This window comes from Gadus macrocephalus, chromosome 10 (assembly GCF_031168955.1).
Source record: "Gadus macrocephalus chromosome 10, ASM3116895v1".
NCBI classification, from domain to species: domain Eukaryota; kingdom Metazoa; phylum Chordata; class Actinopteri; order Gadiformes; family Gadidae; genus Gadus; species Gadus macrocephalus.
The window spans coordinates 14,201,623-14,216,936 of record NC_082391.1 but is presented as its reverse complement, the minus strand read 5'-3'; the positions used below and the strand labels follow the sequence as shown (position 1 = coordinate 14,216,936).

The 15,314-nt window shown below is 42.0% G+C and overlaps 4 protein-coding genes across 12 annotated transcripts in view; all 4 read left to right on the top strand.

Annotated features, from left to right (window-relative positions):
• LOC132465813 (protocadherin alpha-C2-like) overlaps positions 1-15,314 on the top strand; it is a 185,000-nt gene that overhangs the window by 25,602 nt on the left and 144,084 nt on the right. The window contains exon 1 of one of the 9 annotated variants that reach the window (XM_060062637.1): positions 191-2,753. The exons of 6 other annotated variants lie outside the window; for them this stretch is intronic. In XM_060062637.1, coding sequence (XP_059918620.1) covers positions 369-2,753 — 2,385 coding nt within the window. In that variant the 5' untranslated portion in view covers positions 191-368. Of the gene's footprint in view, positions 1-190; positions 2,754-6,230; positions 8,757-15,314 lie in introns of those variants that run through there. 2 more of the 9 variants (XM_060062645.1, XM_060062633.1) reach the window with 2 other exon arrangements.
• LOC132465823 (protocadherin gamma-A11-like) lies at positions 3,208-5,820 on the top strand. The gene has a single exon (XM_060062659.1). The coding sequence runs from the start codon at positions 3,406-3,408 to the stop codon at positions 5,803-5,805; it is 2,400 nt and encodes a 799-aa protein (XP_059918642.1). The 5' UTR covers positions 3,208-3,405; the 3' UTR covers positions 5,806-5,820.
• On the top strand, positions 8,768-12,087 carry LOC132465818 (protocadherin gamma-A11-like). The gene has a single exon (XM_060062655.1). It carries the CDS (start codon positions 9,369-9,371, stop codon positions 11,868-11,870), a length of 2,502 nt encoding a protein of 833 aa, XP_059918638.1. The 5' UTR covers positions 8,768-9,368; the 3' UTR covers positions 11,871-12,087.
• LOC132466483 (protocadherin alpha-3-like) lies at positions 12,356-15,095 on the top strand. The gene has a single exon (XM_060063735.1). It carries the CDS (start codon positions 12,666-12,668, stop codon positions 15,093-15,095), a length of 2,430 nt encoding a protein of 809 aa, XP_059919718.1. The 5' UTR covers positions 12,356-12,665.

The following is a 15,314-nucleotide window of genomic DNA, read 5'->3' as shown; positions in this document are numbered from 1 at the left end:
AAGTGCATCTTATCCAAAATATAATTACTTTAAAGGGTACATCATTTTGACAACAATAATTGTATTGAGTTTGAGTTGTTTTAACAGAGCATGTAATAATTCAATGAAAAAACCCTGCAATAACTTTTACAATCACGTGGTGTCAGTAAGAAGCCGGATAACGGTTCTGCAGGGAATTTGCCTGATTGATAAGCCCATCCTTGTTCACGTCGAGATTTTGGATTGCGCTAAACCATTGTGCGGTAGCGGCGTTTGATGGATAACTAGGATCAAAACGGCTCCTACGTATTTGTTGGATAATAGCCTATACTCCTTTTCAAACAATGACGGTGGCAAAAGATATACTGGCTGTGGAATATATGTTTTAGATGTACGTTGTCGTCTGCATTTCTCTCGCAATGGAACAAAGAGGACGGCGGACGTGGAGCGAGCGATGGTTGTGGCTTACATGTTTTTTCGCTATGGTTGCCTTTAGAAGCGTTTCTTTGGCTCAGATACGCTATGCCATCGCTGAAGAGGTTAAAGAAGGGACTGTTGTTGGACACATCGCTAAGGATTTAGGACTCGACAAGAGCACATTGAGAAACAGAGGCTATCGTATTGTCCACGGCTCGACGGAGCCCCTATTCCAGGTTAATCAAGTCGATGGCATTCTGTATGTGAACCGGAAAATAGACAGGGAGGAGGTATGCGAGAGAAGCAAAGCCTGTGTAATAGAACTGAAGACGTTTCTGGAGAACCCGCTAGAAGTACATTATGTAGCAGTGGAAGTGCTGGATGTAAACGACCACGCTCCCAGCTTCCCTGAGAAGGAAAACACATTAGAGGTTTTCGAATCTGCGTTACCAGGAGTGCGATTCCAAATGCAAGCTGCCCGTGACGCCGACAGTGGGTTATTATCAGTTCAGCAGTATAAAATAAGTCTGAATGAATATTTTCGTTTGGAGGTAAAAGATCGTGGCGAAAACCGTAAAACTCCCATTTTAATTCTACAAAAATCTCTAGACAGAGAATCTGTTAAAACTCATAATTTATTACTGACTGCTATTGATGGAGGTAAACCTCCAAAGTCTGGTGAAATGAAAATAACAGTAGTCGTAGGTGACATTAACGATAACCACCCAGTATTTACTAAGGACTCTTACTCTGTGCAGCTGCAGGAAAATACCGCTATAGGCACTACTATTATACAATTTAATGCAACAGACCTTGATGATGGTGCTAATGGAGAAGTTGTGTATTCATTTGGTAATGATGTTGATAGAGAGGTGCAGGCATATTTTGATTTAAATCCATTAAATGGAGAACTAACAGTGTCAGGAGTCTTAGACTTTGAAGAGCGTAACAGATATGAGATTGACATCCAGGCATCAGACAAAGGAGCAGCTACATTGAAAACTGATAAAAGTGTGATTATTAATATCATTGACGTGAACGACAATTCACCCGAGATAGAAATAAATTCATATTCCAAAGCCCTTCCAGAAGATTCTAAGTCAGGGACAACAGTGGCTGTAATTACAGTGAAGGACTCAGACTCCGGTATCAACGGAAAGGTGTTATGTTTCATAAACCAAGATGTTCCGTTTACTCTGACTCCATCAGTACAGAATAACATGTTCTCTATAGTTACCAAAACACCTTTAGATCGAGAGAAACAATCTCAATACGATGTTACAATCATCGCTAAAGACGCAGGTGAGCCATCCTTGTCCTCTGAAAAGACTATCCGGATCGATATATCAGATGTGAACGACAACAGCCCCCAGTTTCTTCTGAGTCCCTATACTTTCTATCTTACTGAGAACAATTCTCCTGGAGACTCCATATTCAAAGTGCAGGCGACTGATCAAGATGAAGGGAATAACGCGGTTATTTCCTACAATATCTTCAGGGGCGGAGACAATCTGTTATCTTCCTTTTTAAATATTAACCCTGTAAACGGAGATATCTCGGCTTTAAAGAGTTTTGACTTTGAAAAGTTAAAAAGGTTTAGATTCCACGTTGTGGTAACAGACTCTGGGAGTCCGTCTTTAAGCAGTAACGTTTCGGTGAACGTGTTTCTTCTGGACCAGAACGACAACCCTCCGGTTATCTTACATCCGGTCAGCTCTAACGGTTCTGCTGAGGGAGTAGAGGAGGTTCCTCGCAATGTTCCTGCAGGCCATCTGGTGACTAAAGTGAGAGCCTATGATGCTGACATAGGATACAACGGCTGGCTGTTATTCTCACTACAGGAAGTGAGTGACCACAGTCTCTTTGGTTTGGACCGCTATACTGGACGGATAAGAACACTGCGCTCATTCACAGAGACAGACGAGGCTCAACATAAACTGGTCATACTGGTCAAAGACAATGGGAACGTGTCACTCTCAGCAACAGCTACTGTAGTTGTCAAGCTGGTGGAGCCCAAAGAGGCCATTTCAGCTTCTGATGTGAAAAGTGCAGCGACTGACATTGGTGATAGTGGCGTGACATTTTATTTAATGATAACTCTGGCTTCAGTTTCAACCCTTTTTCTCATCAGTATTATTGTGCTGATTGCAATGCAGTGCTCTAAAACCACGGACGTAGCCTCCAAATATTTACCTGAAACAAACTACGATGGAACTCTTTGTCACAGCATCCAGTACAGATCTGGAGAGAAACGCTACATGTTAGTTGGACCCAGAATGAGTATAGGATCTACTATAGTCCCGGGGAGCAATGGGAACACTCTAGTGGTCCCTGACAGGAGGAGCACATCTGTTGAGGTAAGAAACGACAATCACACTTTTTTTTTGTCAGGTACTCCCCTAACATTTTGGTCAACTGTAACATCCATGATTTGTCATTTTAATTCAGCCTTATTCAAAGTAAATGACAATTTAGTTACTTTATTTATTTTCGTCATTGTGGATATTCGCAGAAAAATGTACCCTTTCCGAGGCGCTGAAAACTATCTGATAATTAATAATATGATCGTCATGCAACTATTGTGCCACTATGACATGTGCACGTTAACAATTTTCCAAATATTTTAAAGGATATATTATTTTTAGTAAAATGATTTAAATCAGTTTTAGTTGTTTTAAAAGGTTTTGCTTCATTAGAATTCGATACACTTCGTAAAAGTCTTTGTCTGCAATAACATAGAACATCACGTGGTGTCAGTAAGAAGCCGGATAACAGTTCGGCAGCGTGTTGGCCACAGCTGATGATAAGCCCATCCTTGTTCACTTCGAGATTTTGGAGTGCCCACAACCATTGTGCGGGAGTGGCGTTAGAGGAATAACTAGGATCCGCCCTGCTAATCAATATTTGTTGGATAATATCCCATAATTTTTTCATACTGGGATGGTGACAAAGGATATTATTGTGGAATATATGTTTTAGATTGACGTTGTTGTCTACATTTGTCTCGCAATGGAACAAAGAGGACGTCGGACGTGGAGGAGGCGATGGCTGTGGCTTTCCTGTTTTTTCGCTATGGTTGCCTTTCAAAGCGTTTCTTTGGCTCAGATACGATATTCCATCGCTGAAGAGGTTAAAGAAGGAACTGTTGTTGGACACATCGCTAAGGATTTAGGACTCGACAAGAGCACATTGAGAAGCAGAGGCTATCGTATTGTCCACGGCTCTACGGAGCCCCTATTCCAGGTTAATCAAGACGATGGCATTTTGTATGTGAAGCGGAAAATAGACAGGGAGGAGGTATGCGAGAGAAGCAAAGCCTGTGTAATAGAACTGAAAACTGCTCTCGAGAACCCGCTAGAGGTCCATTATATTGCAGTGGAAGTGTCGGATATGAACGACAACGCTCCCAGCTTTATCGAAAAGGAAACATTTTTAGAGATTTCTGAGTCTGCGTTGCCAGGGACGCGGTTTCTGTTACAAGGTGCGCACGATTCTGATAGTGGCTTATTATCCGTCCAGCGTTACACATTAAGTCCTAACGACCACTTTCGCCTCGAAGTTAAAGATCGTGGAGAGGATCGAAAAACTCCAATATTAATTCTTCAAAAGCCGCTGGATAGAGAATCTGTAAAATCATATACTCTACATCTAACTGCGATTGATGGGGGTAAACCTCCGAAGTCTGGCGAAATGAAAATAAATATAGTCTTAGTTGATGTCAACGATAACCACCCAGTATTTACGAAGGAGTCATATTCAGTACAATTACAGGAAAATACTGCTCTAGGCACTACTATTATACAAGTTAATGCAACTGATCCCGATGAAGGTGCCAATGGAGATGTTTTGTATTCATTTAGTAAGGATGTGCATGGAAAAGTGAAAGAATATTTTGATTTGAATTCAATAACAGGGGAAATAACAGTGTCAGGAATCTTAGACTTTGAAGAACGTAACAAATATGAGATTGACATCCAGGCATCTGACAAAGGTGTTGGTACTTTGACAACTGATAAAACAGTAATTATTAATATCATTGACGTGAACGACAATGTACCCGAGATAGAACTAATGTCATATTCCAAAACCCTTCCAGAAGATTCTAAGTCAGGGACAACAGTGGCTGTAATTACAGTAAAGGACACAGACTCCGGTATCAACGGAAAGGTGCTATGTTTTATAAACCAAGATGTTCCGTTCACACTGAATCCTTCTGTACAAAATAACATGTTCTCCATAGTAACCAAAACACCTTTAGATCGAGAGAAACGATCTCAATACGATGTGACAATCATCGCTAAAGACACAGGTGAGCCATCCTTGTCCTCTGAAAAGACAATCCGGATCGATATATCAGATATGAACGACAACAGCCCCCTGTTTCTTCTTAGTCCTTATACTTTCTATCTTACTGAGAACAATTATCCTGGAGACTCCATATTCAAAGTGCAGGCGACTGATCAAGACGAAGGGAATAACGCGCTTATTTCCTACCATATCTTTAGGGGCGGAGAGAATGTATTATCTTCATTTATAAACATTAACCCTGTAAACGGAGACATCTCGGCTTTAAAGAGTTTTGATTTTGAAAAATTAAAAACGTTTAGATTCTACGTTGTGGCGACAGACTCTGGAAGTCCGTCTTTAAGCAGTAACGTTTCGGTAAACGTGTTTCTTCTGGACCAGAACGACAACCCTCCGGTTATCTTACATCCGGTCAGCTCTAACGGTTCTGCTGAAGGAGTAGAGGAGGTTCCTCGCAATGTTCCTGCAGGCCACCTGGTGACTAAAGTGAGAGCCTACGATGCTGACATAGGATACAACGGCTGGCTGTTATTCTCACTACAGGAAGTGAGTGACCACAGTCTCTTTGGTTTGGACCGCTATACTGGACGGATAAGAACACTGCGCTCCTTCACAGAGACAGACGAGGCTCAACATAAACTGGTCATACTGGTCAAAGACAATGGAAACGTGTCACTCTCAGCAACAGCTACTGTGGTTGTCAAGCTGGGGGAGCCCAAAGAGGCCATTTCAGCTTCTGATGTGAAAAGTGCAGCGACTGACATTGGGGATAGTGGCGTGACATTTTATTTAATGATAACTCTGGCTTCAGTTTCAACTCTTTTTCTCATCAGTATCATTGTGCTGATTGCAATGCAGTGCTCTAAAACCACGGACGTATCCTCCAAGTATTTACCAGAAACAAACTATGACGGAACTCTTTGTCACAGCATCCAGTACAGATCTGGAGAGAAACGCTACATGTTAGTTGGACCCAGAATGAGTATAGGATCTACTATAGTCCCGGGGAGCAATGGGAACACTCTAGTGGTCCCTGACAGGAGGAGTACATCTACAGAGGTAAGAAACGACAATCACACTTTATTGTGTCAGGTTCTCCCCTAACAGTTTGGTCGATTTTTAGTTATTTCATTTCAGCCGTAATCAATATTTTTTTCTAGTTACTTACTATATTTATGTTCGTTCTTGTGGAAACTGCCAGAAAAATCAAAGCTGTCCATGGTGCTGAAAAATACATAACTTATCATTAATTTTTTGATGAATGCAAATATCAAGCGAATAAAGCATTTGCAGGTTATCAATTTTCTAATTTGAAGTATACATTATTATAAGAACAATCATTTAAATGAGTTTGAGTTATTTTAACATATTTTTGTTGCAATATAATTCGAATCACTTTGTAATAATCTACGACCTGCAGTAACATTGAGCATCACGTGGTGTCAGTAGGCAGCCGGATAACGGTTTTGCAGCGTGTTGCCCACAGTTGATAAGCCCATCCTTGTTCGCTTCGAGCTTTTGGATTGCGCTAAAAACCTTTGTGCGATTGCGGCGTTTGAGGAATAACTAGGCTCCCCACGGATTCTAAATATTTGTTTGATAATAGCCTTATTTTTTTCCAAACTATGATGGTGTCAAAGGATATGCTGGTTGTGGATTATATGTTTTAGATTTACATTGTTGTCTACATTTCTCTCGCAATGGAACAAAGAGGACGGCGGACGTGGAGGGAGCGATGGCTGTGGCTTTCCTGTTTTTTCGCTATGGTTGCCTTTAGAAGCGTTTCTTTGGCTCAGATACGATATTCCATCGCTGAGGAGGTTAAAGAAGGGACTGTTGTTGGACACATCGCCAAGGATTTAGGACTCGACATGAGCACATTGAGAAGCAGAGGCTATCGTATAGTCCACGGCTCGACGGAGCCCCTATTCCAGGTTAACCAAGACGATGGCATTTTGTATGTGAATCGGAAAATAGACAGGGAGGAGGTGTGCGAGAGAAGCAAAGCCTGTGTAATAGAACTGAAGACTTTTCTGGAGAACCCGTTAGAGGTCCACTATGTAGCGGTGGAAGTGATAGATGTCAACGACCACGCTCCCAGCTTTCCCGAAATGGAAAAAACGTTCGAGATTTCAGAATCTGTGTTACCAGGTGCGCGATTTCTGTTACAAGGTGCGCAGGATTCTGACAGTGGCTTATTATCTGTTCAGCAGTATCGAATAAGTCATAATGAATACTTTCGCTTAGAGGTGAAAGATCGCGGGGAAAACCGGAAGACTCCTATTTTAATTATCCAAAAGCCACTGGACAGAGAATCAGTTAAAACCCATAATTTACTTCTGACCGCGACTGATGGAGGCAAACCTCCTAAGTCTGGTGAAATGAAAATTATTATTCATGTATCTGACGTCAATGATAACCCACCTGTCTTCACTAAGGATTCATATACCTTACAAATAAATGAAAATACCGTGAAAGGTACTACTATTATACAAGTGAACGCAACAGATCCCGATGAAGGTTTAAATAGCGAGGTTGTGTATTCGTTTGGTAATGACGTCGACGGAGAGGCACGTTCACATTTTAACTTGAATCCATCAACAGGGGAAATAACGGTAGTAGAGACGTTGGATTTTGAGGAGCGTAACAGATATGAGATTGACATACAGGCATCAGACAAAGGGGCAGCTACACTGACAACAGACAAAAGTGTCATTATTAATATTATTGACGTCAATGACAATGCACCTGAGATAGAAGTAAATTCATATTCCAAAGCCCTTCCAGAAGATTCTAAGTCAGGGACAACAGTGGCTGTGATTACAGTAAAGGACTCAGACTCCGGTATCAACGGAAAGGTGCTATGTTTTATAAACCAAGATGTTCCATTTACACTGACTCCATCTGTACAGACTAACATGTTCTCCATAGTAACCAAAAAAACTTTAGATAGAGAGAAGCAATCTCAATACGATGTTACAATCATCGCTAAAGACGCAGGTGAGCCATCCTTGTCCTCTGAGAAGACAATCCGGATCGATATATCCGATGTCAACGACAACAGCCCCCAGTTTCTATTGAGTCCCTATACTTTCTATCTTACTGAGAACAATTCTCCTGGAGACTCCATATTCAAAGTGCAGGCGACTGATAGAGACGAAGGGAATAACGCGGTTATTTCCTACCTTATCTTTAAGGGCGGAGACAATCTTTTATCTTCTTTTTTAAACATTAACCCTGTAAACGGAGATATCTCAGCTTTAAAAAGTTTTGACTTCGAAAAATTGAAAACTTTCAGATTCCACGTTGTGGCAACAGATTCTGGAAGTCCGTCTTTAAGCAGAAACGTTTCGGTGAACGTGTTTCTTCTGGACCAGAACGACAACCCTCCGGTTATCTTACATCCCGTCAGCACTAACGGTTCTACTGCAGGAGTAGAGGAGGTTCCTCGCAATGTTCCTGCAGGCCACCTGGTGACTAAAGTGAGAGCCTACGATGCTGATATAGGATACAACGGCTGGCTGTTATTCTCACTACAGGAAGTGAGTGACCACAGTCTCTTTGGTTTGGACCGCTATACTGGACGGATAAGAACACTGCGCTCATTCACAGAGAGCGACGAGGCTCAACATAAACTGGTCATACTGGTCAAAGACAATGGGAACGTGTCACTCTCAGCAACAGCTACAGTGGTTGTCAAGCTGGTGGAGCCCAAAGAGGCCATTTTAGCTTCTGATGTGAAAAGTGCAGCGACTGACATTGGGGATAGTGGGGTGACATTTTATTTAATGATAACTCTGGCTTCAGTTTCAACTCTTTTTCTCATCAGTATTATTGTGCTGATTGCAATGCAGTGCTCTAAAACCACGGACGTATCCTCCAAGTATTTACCAGAAACAAACTATGACGGAACTCTGTGTCACAGCATCCAGTACAGATCTGGAGAGAAACGCTACATGTTAGTTGGACCCAGAATGAGTATAGGATCTACTATAGTCCCGGGGAGCAATGGGAACACTCTTGTGGTCCCTGACAGGAGGAGTACATCTGCAGAGGTAAGAAACGACACCACACACACTTTATTATGTCAGGTTCTCCCCTGATATTTTGGTCGTCTGCATCATCCATCATTTGTCACTTAATTACAGCCGTATTCAAAGTTAATTCCAAATTGCTTGCTATATTTATTCGTGTTCTTGTGGAAACTCCGAGAAAAAAACCACGCTGTCCATGGTGCTGGAAATACCGATTTGATATGTAATTACTTGACTGTCTATGCAACTATCGTGCGATTGAGACATGTGTACGTTTTGGGAAAAAGAATAGTTTGAGTGGTTTTAACAGCTTTTGTTTCATTATAATTCGATACACTTTGTAAGAGTCTATACCCTGCATTACTGTTGAGCCTCACGTGGTGTCAGTAGGAAGCTGGATAACGATTCTGCAGCGTGTTGGCCACAGCTGTTAAGCCCATCCTTATTCATGTCAACAATTTGGTGTGTGCTAAACCATTGTGAGGTAGCGGCGTTTGAGGAATTACTAAGATCCCCACTGCTTCTAAATATTTATTGGATAATGCTGATTTCCGAAGAATGATTACAAAATAGGACAGTGAGGTTGTGGAATATATTTTTTAGATTTACATTGTCGTCTACATTTCTCTCGCAATGGAACAAAGAGGACGGCGGGCGTGGAGAGAGCGATGGCTGTGGCTTTCCTGTTTTTTCGCTATGGGTGCCATTAGCGGCGTTTCCTTCGCTCAGATACGATATTCCATCGCTGAGGAGGTTAAAGAAGGGACTGTTGTTGGACAAATCGCAAAGGATTTAGGACTCGACAAGAGCACATTGAGAAACAGAGGCTATCGTATAGTCCACGGTTTGACAGAGCCGCTTTTCCAGGTTAATCAAGATGATGGCATTTTGTATGTGAACCGGAAAATTGACCGGGAGGAGGTATGCGAGAGAAGCAAAGCCTGTGTAATTGAACTGAAAACTGTTCTGGAGAACCCGCTAGAGGTCCATGATGTAGCGGTGGAAGTCTTGGATGTGAACGACCACGCTCCCAGCTTTCCCGAAAAAGAAAAAAAGATAGACATTTCTGAAACTGCGTTACCAGGAGCGCGATTTCAACTACACGCCGCGCACGATGGGGACAGTGGCTTATTATCTGTTCAGCAGTATAAGTTGAGCCCTAATGAGCATTTTCGTTTGGAAGTTAAAGATCGAGGTGAAGATAGAAAGACTCCAATTTTAATTCTCCAAAAGTCATTGGATAGAGAAACAGTTGAAATACATAATTTACTTCTGACTGCTGTCGATGGAGGTAAACCCCCAAAGTCTGGAGAAATGAAAATAACAGTAGTAGTAGGTGATGTTAACGATAATCACCTAGTCTTTACCAAGGAGACTTATTCTGTGCAGCTGCAGGAAAACACTGCTATAGGCACTACTATAATACAAGTTAATGCAACAGACCTGGATGATGGTGCTAATGGAGAGGTTGTGTATTCGTTTAGTGATGATGTGCACGGAAAAGTGCGGGAATATTTTGATCTAAATGTTAAAACTGGGGAAATAACAGTGTCAGGAATCATAGATTTTGAAGAGAAAAATAGATATGAGACTGACATCCAGGCATCAGACAAAGGGGCGATTGCATTTACAACCGATAAAAGTGTGATTATCAATGTTATTGACGTGAACGACAATGCACCCGAGATAAAAGTAATGTCATATTCCAAAGCCCTTCCAGAAGATTCCAAGTCAGGCACAACAGTCGCTGTAATTACAGTAAAGGACTCAGACTTTGGTATCAATGGAAAAGTGCTTTGTTTTATAAACCAAGATGTTCCGTTTACACTGACTCCATCTGTACAGAGTAACATGTTCTCCGTAGTTACTAAAACACCCTTAGATCGGGAGAAACAACCATATTACGATGTTACAATCATCGCTCAAGACGCAGGTGTGCCATCCTTGTCCTCTGAAAAGACTATCCGGATCGATATATCAGATGTGAACGACAACAGACCCCAGTTTCTACTGAGTCCCTATACCTTCTATCTTACTGAGAACAATTCTCCTGGAGACTCCATATTCAAAGTGCAGGCAACTGATCAAGACGAAGGGAATAACGCACTCATTTCCCACCATATCTTCAGGGGCGGAGACAATCTGTTATCTTCCTTTTTAATCATTAACCCTGTAAACGGAGATATCTCGGCTTTAAAGAGTTTTGACTTTGAAAAGTTAAAAACGTTTAGATTCCACGTTATGGCAACGGACTCTGGAAGTCCGTCTTTAAGCAGTAACGTGTCAGTGAATGTGTTTCTTCTGGACCAGAACGACAACCCTCCAGTTATCTTACATCCACTCAGCTCTAACGGTTCTGCTGAAGGAGTAGAGGAGGTTCCTCGCATTGTTCCTGCAGGCCACCTGGTGACTAAAGTGAGAGCCTACGACGCTGATATAGGATACAACGGCTGGCTGTTATTCTCACTACAGGAAGTGAGTGACCACAGTCTCTTTGGTTTGGACCGCTATACTGGACGGATAAGAACACTGCGCTCCTTCACAGAGACAGACGAGGCTCAACATAAACTGGTCATACTGGTCAAAGACAATGGGAACGTGTCACTCTCAGCAACAGCTACTGTGGTTGTAAAGCTGGTGGAGCCCAAAGAGGCCATTTCAGCTTCTGATGTGAAAAGTGCAACGACTGACATTGGGGATAGTGGCGTGACATTTTATTTAATGATAACTCTGGCGTCAGTTTCAACTCTTTTTCTCATCAGTATCATTGTGCTGATTGCATTGCAGTGCTCTAAAACCACGGACGTATCCTCCGAGTATTTACCAGAAACAAACTATGACGGAACTCTTTGTCACAGCATCCAGTACAGATCTGAAGAGAAACGCTACATGTTAGTTGGACCCAGAATGAGTATAGGATCTACTATAGTCCCGGGGAGCAATGGGAACACTCTAGTGGTCCCTGACAGGAGGAGTACATCTACAGAGGTAAGGCCAGTATTCGGATTACAATTTTTGAGGCATGATATTGCACTGACATTAACTAAAGTAAAATACATGAAACTCTCCGGAAGGCTTAGATGTGCAAGAACTGACCATGGTACTTCAAAAGTCCTCATTGCTTATTCCTTTTGAAAGATATTATTCACCCAACACAATGTGCCATAGTGTCCATGCGAGTGTGAGTATTGCGTGAAAGTATGGATTTTCAGTCAAGCTTAGACGTTGGTCGTTTGAGCTGTCCGTGGTGCTGAAACTGCATACTGCCTGGGTTTAGGCATGGTATTTGATAACGAGATAACGAAAATTAATGGCAACGATTCTGATAATGGCCACACATAATAACACTAAGAATAAGCTTACCACGATTAATAATTAATAACAATAAAAGCAATAATACAAATTAGTATTATGTTATTTTTGCTATTATCATCATTATTTATGTTATTATTATCAGGATTATTGGTTTGATTCTAATAATTAATCACATAATTATAGTCTGCATTATATTTATTATTATTGTTATTATTACATTAATTATACAATAATAATACTTACCAAATATAAGCCTTGAAATAGTCTATTCATATTATATAGTATATTATGAAAATAACGAAATGTTGATCATGAGAAAACGACAGTTATCCTATCCTGACGTTTGGTGGCAGTAGTGTCTCGAGGCGTCCCTCTGAGTTCTGTTTCGTCATTGACATTTAGGTCCGCCCCCGAATAGCAGTTCTGTCCTCAGTCAGTCTACGTGTTAGTCAACGGTGGGAAAATACGTTTTAAGACGTTTTTCTATCATAGTAATCGTGATGGGAAGGACATACTTTCGATTACCACGGATTTGACACAGTGCATATATTTTCTACGAATCAATTATAGGCCGTTTATTGAGGGGCCCGTCTTTGTATTTAGTAGGCTACAACCATGGAACAAAGAGGACGCGAGGCGTGGAGACAGCGATGGTGGTGGCTTGTGATGCTCGCTGTGCTGAACCTTTTGAGGAGTGGTGCTTTAGCACAGATCCGCTATTCTGTGTTTGAGGAGATGGACAAGGGAACGGTCGTTGGGAATATAGCGAAGGATCTAGGCCTGGATAAGAGTACGTTGAATTCCAGAGGATATCGTATTGTGGTGGGAACAAACGACCCCCTTTTTCAGGTCAATACAAATGATGGAATATTGTATGTGAGCAGGAAAATCGACAGAGAGGAGGTGTGTGAACGAATCAATCATTGCTTGATCAAACTGAAAACCGTACTTGAAAATCCTTTGGAGATCCATTATGTGTCCGTGGAAATACTCGATGTAAATGATCACTCTCCAAGTTTTTTCGAAAAAGAGAAAAACCTTGAGATTTCTGAGTCTGCGCTCCCGGGAGCAAGATTGCAGCTCCAAGCGGCACGAGACCCCGACGGAGGTCCGTTTTCGGTTCAGGGGTATAAACTCAGCCACAACGAACACTTCCGAGTGGAAGTCAAGGATAGAGGGGAAGACCGCAAAGTGCCATTTTTAGTTCTGCAAAAGCAGTTAGACAGAGAAAGTGTGGCGAAACACAGGCTTATGCTGACAGCGTTTGATGGAGGAAAACCGGCTAAATCAGGCACTATAGAAATCAATGTTGATGTGCTCGATGTAAATGATAACACTCCTGTATTTCAAAAAGACGTTTATTCTACCACACTTATCGAAAATGCTTCTATTGGAACGATAGTGATCCAGGTAAATGCCACTGATTTAGATGGAGATGCGAACGCTGAAGTAAGGTATTCATTCGGCAACGAAGTCGACGAAAGATTAACGGAACTTTTCAGTGTGGATTCACTTACAGGGGAAATACGAGTAGTAGGTCTGATAGACTTTGAGAAAAGCAAGAGTTATGAGATTGATATTCAGGCATCAGACAAGGGGCCAGTTCCTTTAAGCGCTGACAAAAGTGTAATAATATCCATAATCGACGTTAATGACAACGCACCAGAAATAGAAGTGACGTCATTTTCTAGCACCGTTCCGGAGGACGCACGCATCGGAACCACGGTAGCTCTTATCAGCGTGAGTGACCTGGACTCGGGGGTGAACGGGAAAGTGATCTGCAGCATCACGGAGGACGTCCCGTTCACCCTGTCTGCGTCTCTACAGGACAACATGTACGCCCTCGTCACAAAGACCAAGCTGGATAGAGAACAAAGGTCTCGTTATCACGTCACAGTCGTGGCGAGAGACACAGGTGTTCCATCTTTGTCGTCTGAAAAGACCATAAGCGTTCTTGTGTCTGACGTGAATGATAATCATCCGGAATTTTCCCTCAGCCCGTACAACTTTTATATTACTGAAAATAACGCTGCGGGTGGCTCTGTTTTCTCGGTGAAGGCCTCGGATCGTGATGAAGGCCATAATGCTCTCATTTCCTATCAAATCCTGAGAGATGGAGGCGAAAGAAGTAAGATAGCGTCGTTTCTGAACATTATCCCAGAAAGTGGTGACATTTTAGCGCTAAAGAGCCTCGACTTTGAGACATTGAAAACATTTAACCTTAAAGTCGTAGCCACCGATTCCGGCTCACCCACTTTAAGCAGAAATGTCAGCATTAACGTGTTCGTTTTGGATCAAAACGACAACACCCCAGTTATTCTGTATCCTGTAAACGCTAATGGCTCTGCAGAAGGTGTGGAGGAGGTTCCCCGTAACGTCCACGCGGGTCACCTGGTGACTAAAGTGAGAGCCTACGATGCTGATATAGGATACAACGGCTGGCTGTTATTCTCACTACAGGAAGTGAGTGACCATACTCTCTTTGGTTTGGACCGCTATACTGGACGGATAAGAACACTGCGCTCATTCACAGAGACAGACGAGGCTCAACATAAACTGGTCATACTGGTCAAAGACAATGGGAACGTGTCACTCTCAGCAACAGCTACTGTGGTTGTCAAGCTGGTGGAGCCCAAAGTGGCCATTTCAGCTTCTGATGTGAAAAGTGCAGCGACTGACATTGGTGATAGTGGCGTGACATTTTATTTAATGATAACTCTGGCTTCAGTTTCAACTCTTTTTCTCATCAGTATTATTGTGCTGATTGCAATGCAGTGCTCTAAAACCACGGACGTATCCTCCAAGTATTTACCAGAAACAAACTACGATGGAACTCTTTGTCACAGCATCCAGTACAGATCTGGAGAGAAACGCTACATGTTAGTTGGACCCAGAATGAGTATAGGATCTACTATAGTCCCGGGGAGCAATGGAAACACTCTAGTGGTCCCTGACAGGAGGAGCACATCCGCAGAGGTAAGAAACGACAGTAACCCATATTTTATTGAGTCAGGTACTCTCCTAACAGTTTGTTCGACTGAATAATCCGTCATTTGTTATTTAATTCAGCCCGATTCAAAGTTACTGACTATATTCATTTTCGTTTGTGTGTTATCTCCCAGAAGCAAACAAGCTGTCCATGGATCTAAAAAATACAGATTTGATGTTCAAAATCAATGAAAGTTAATATTATTTTTTGACAAATAATTGGAATTAGTTTGAGTTGTTTTCACATTAATTGTTTCATTATAATTCCATACACTT

Bases quoted from the DNA above. Each gene is read 5' to 3' on its own strand.
- LOC132465823 (XM_060062659.1), top strand. From the start codon at position 3,406: ATGGAACAAAGAGGACGTCGGACGTGGAGGAGGCGATGGCTGTGGCTT.
- LOC132465818 (XM_060062655.1), top strand. From the start codon at position 9,369: ATGGAACAAAGAGGACGGCGGGCGTGGAGAGAGCGATGGCTGTGGCTT.
- LOC132466483 (XM_060063735.1), top strand. From the start codon at position 12,666: ATGGAACAAAGAGGACGCGAGGCGTGGAGACAGCGATGGTGGTGGCTT.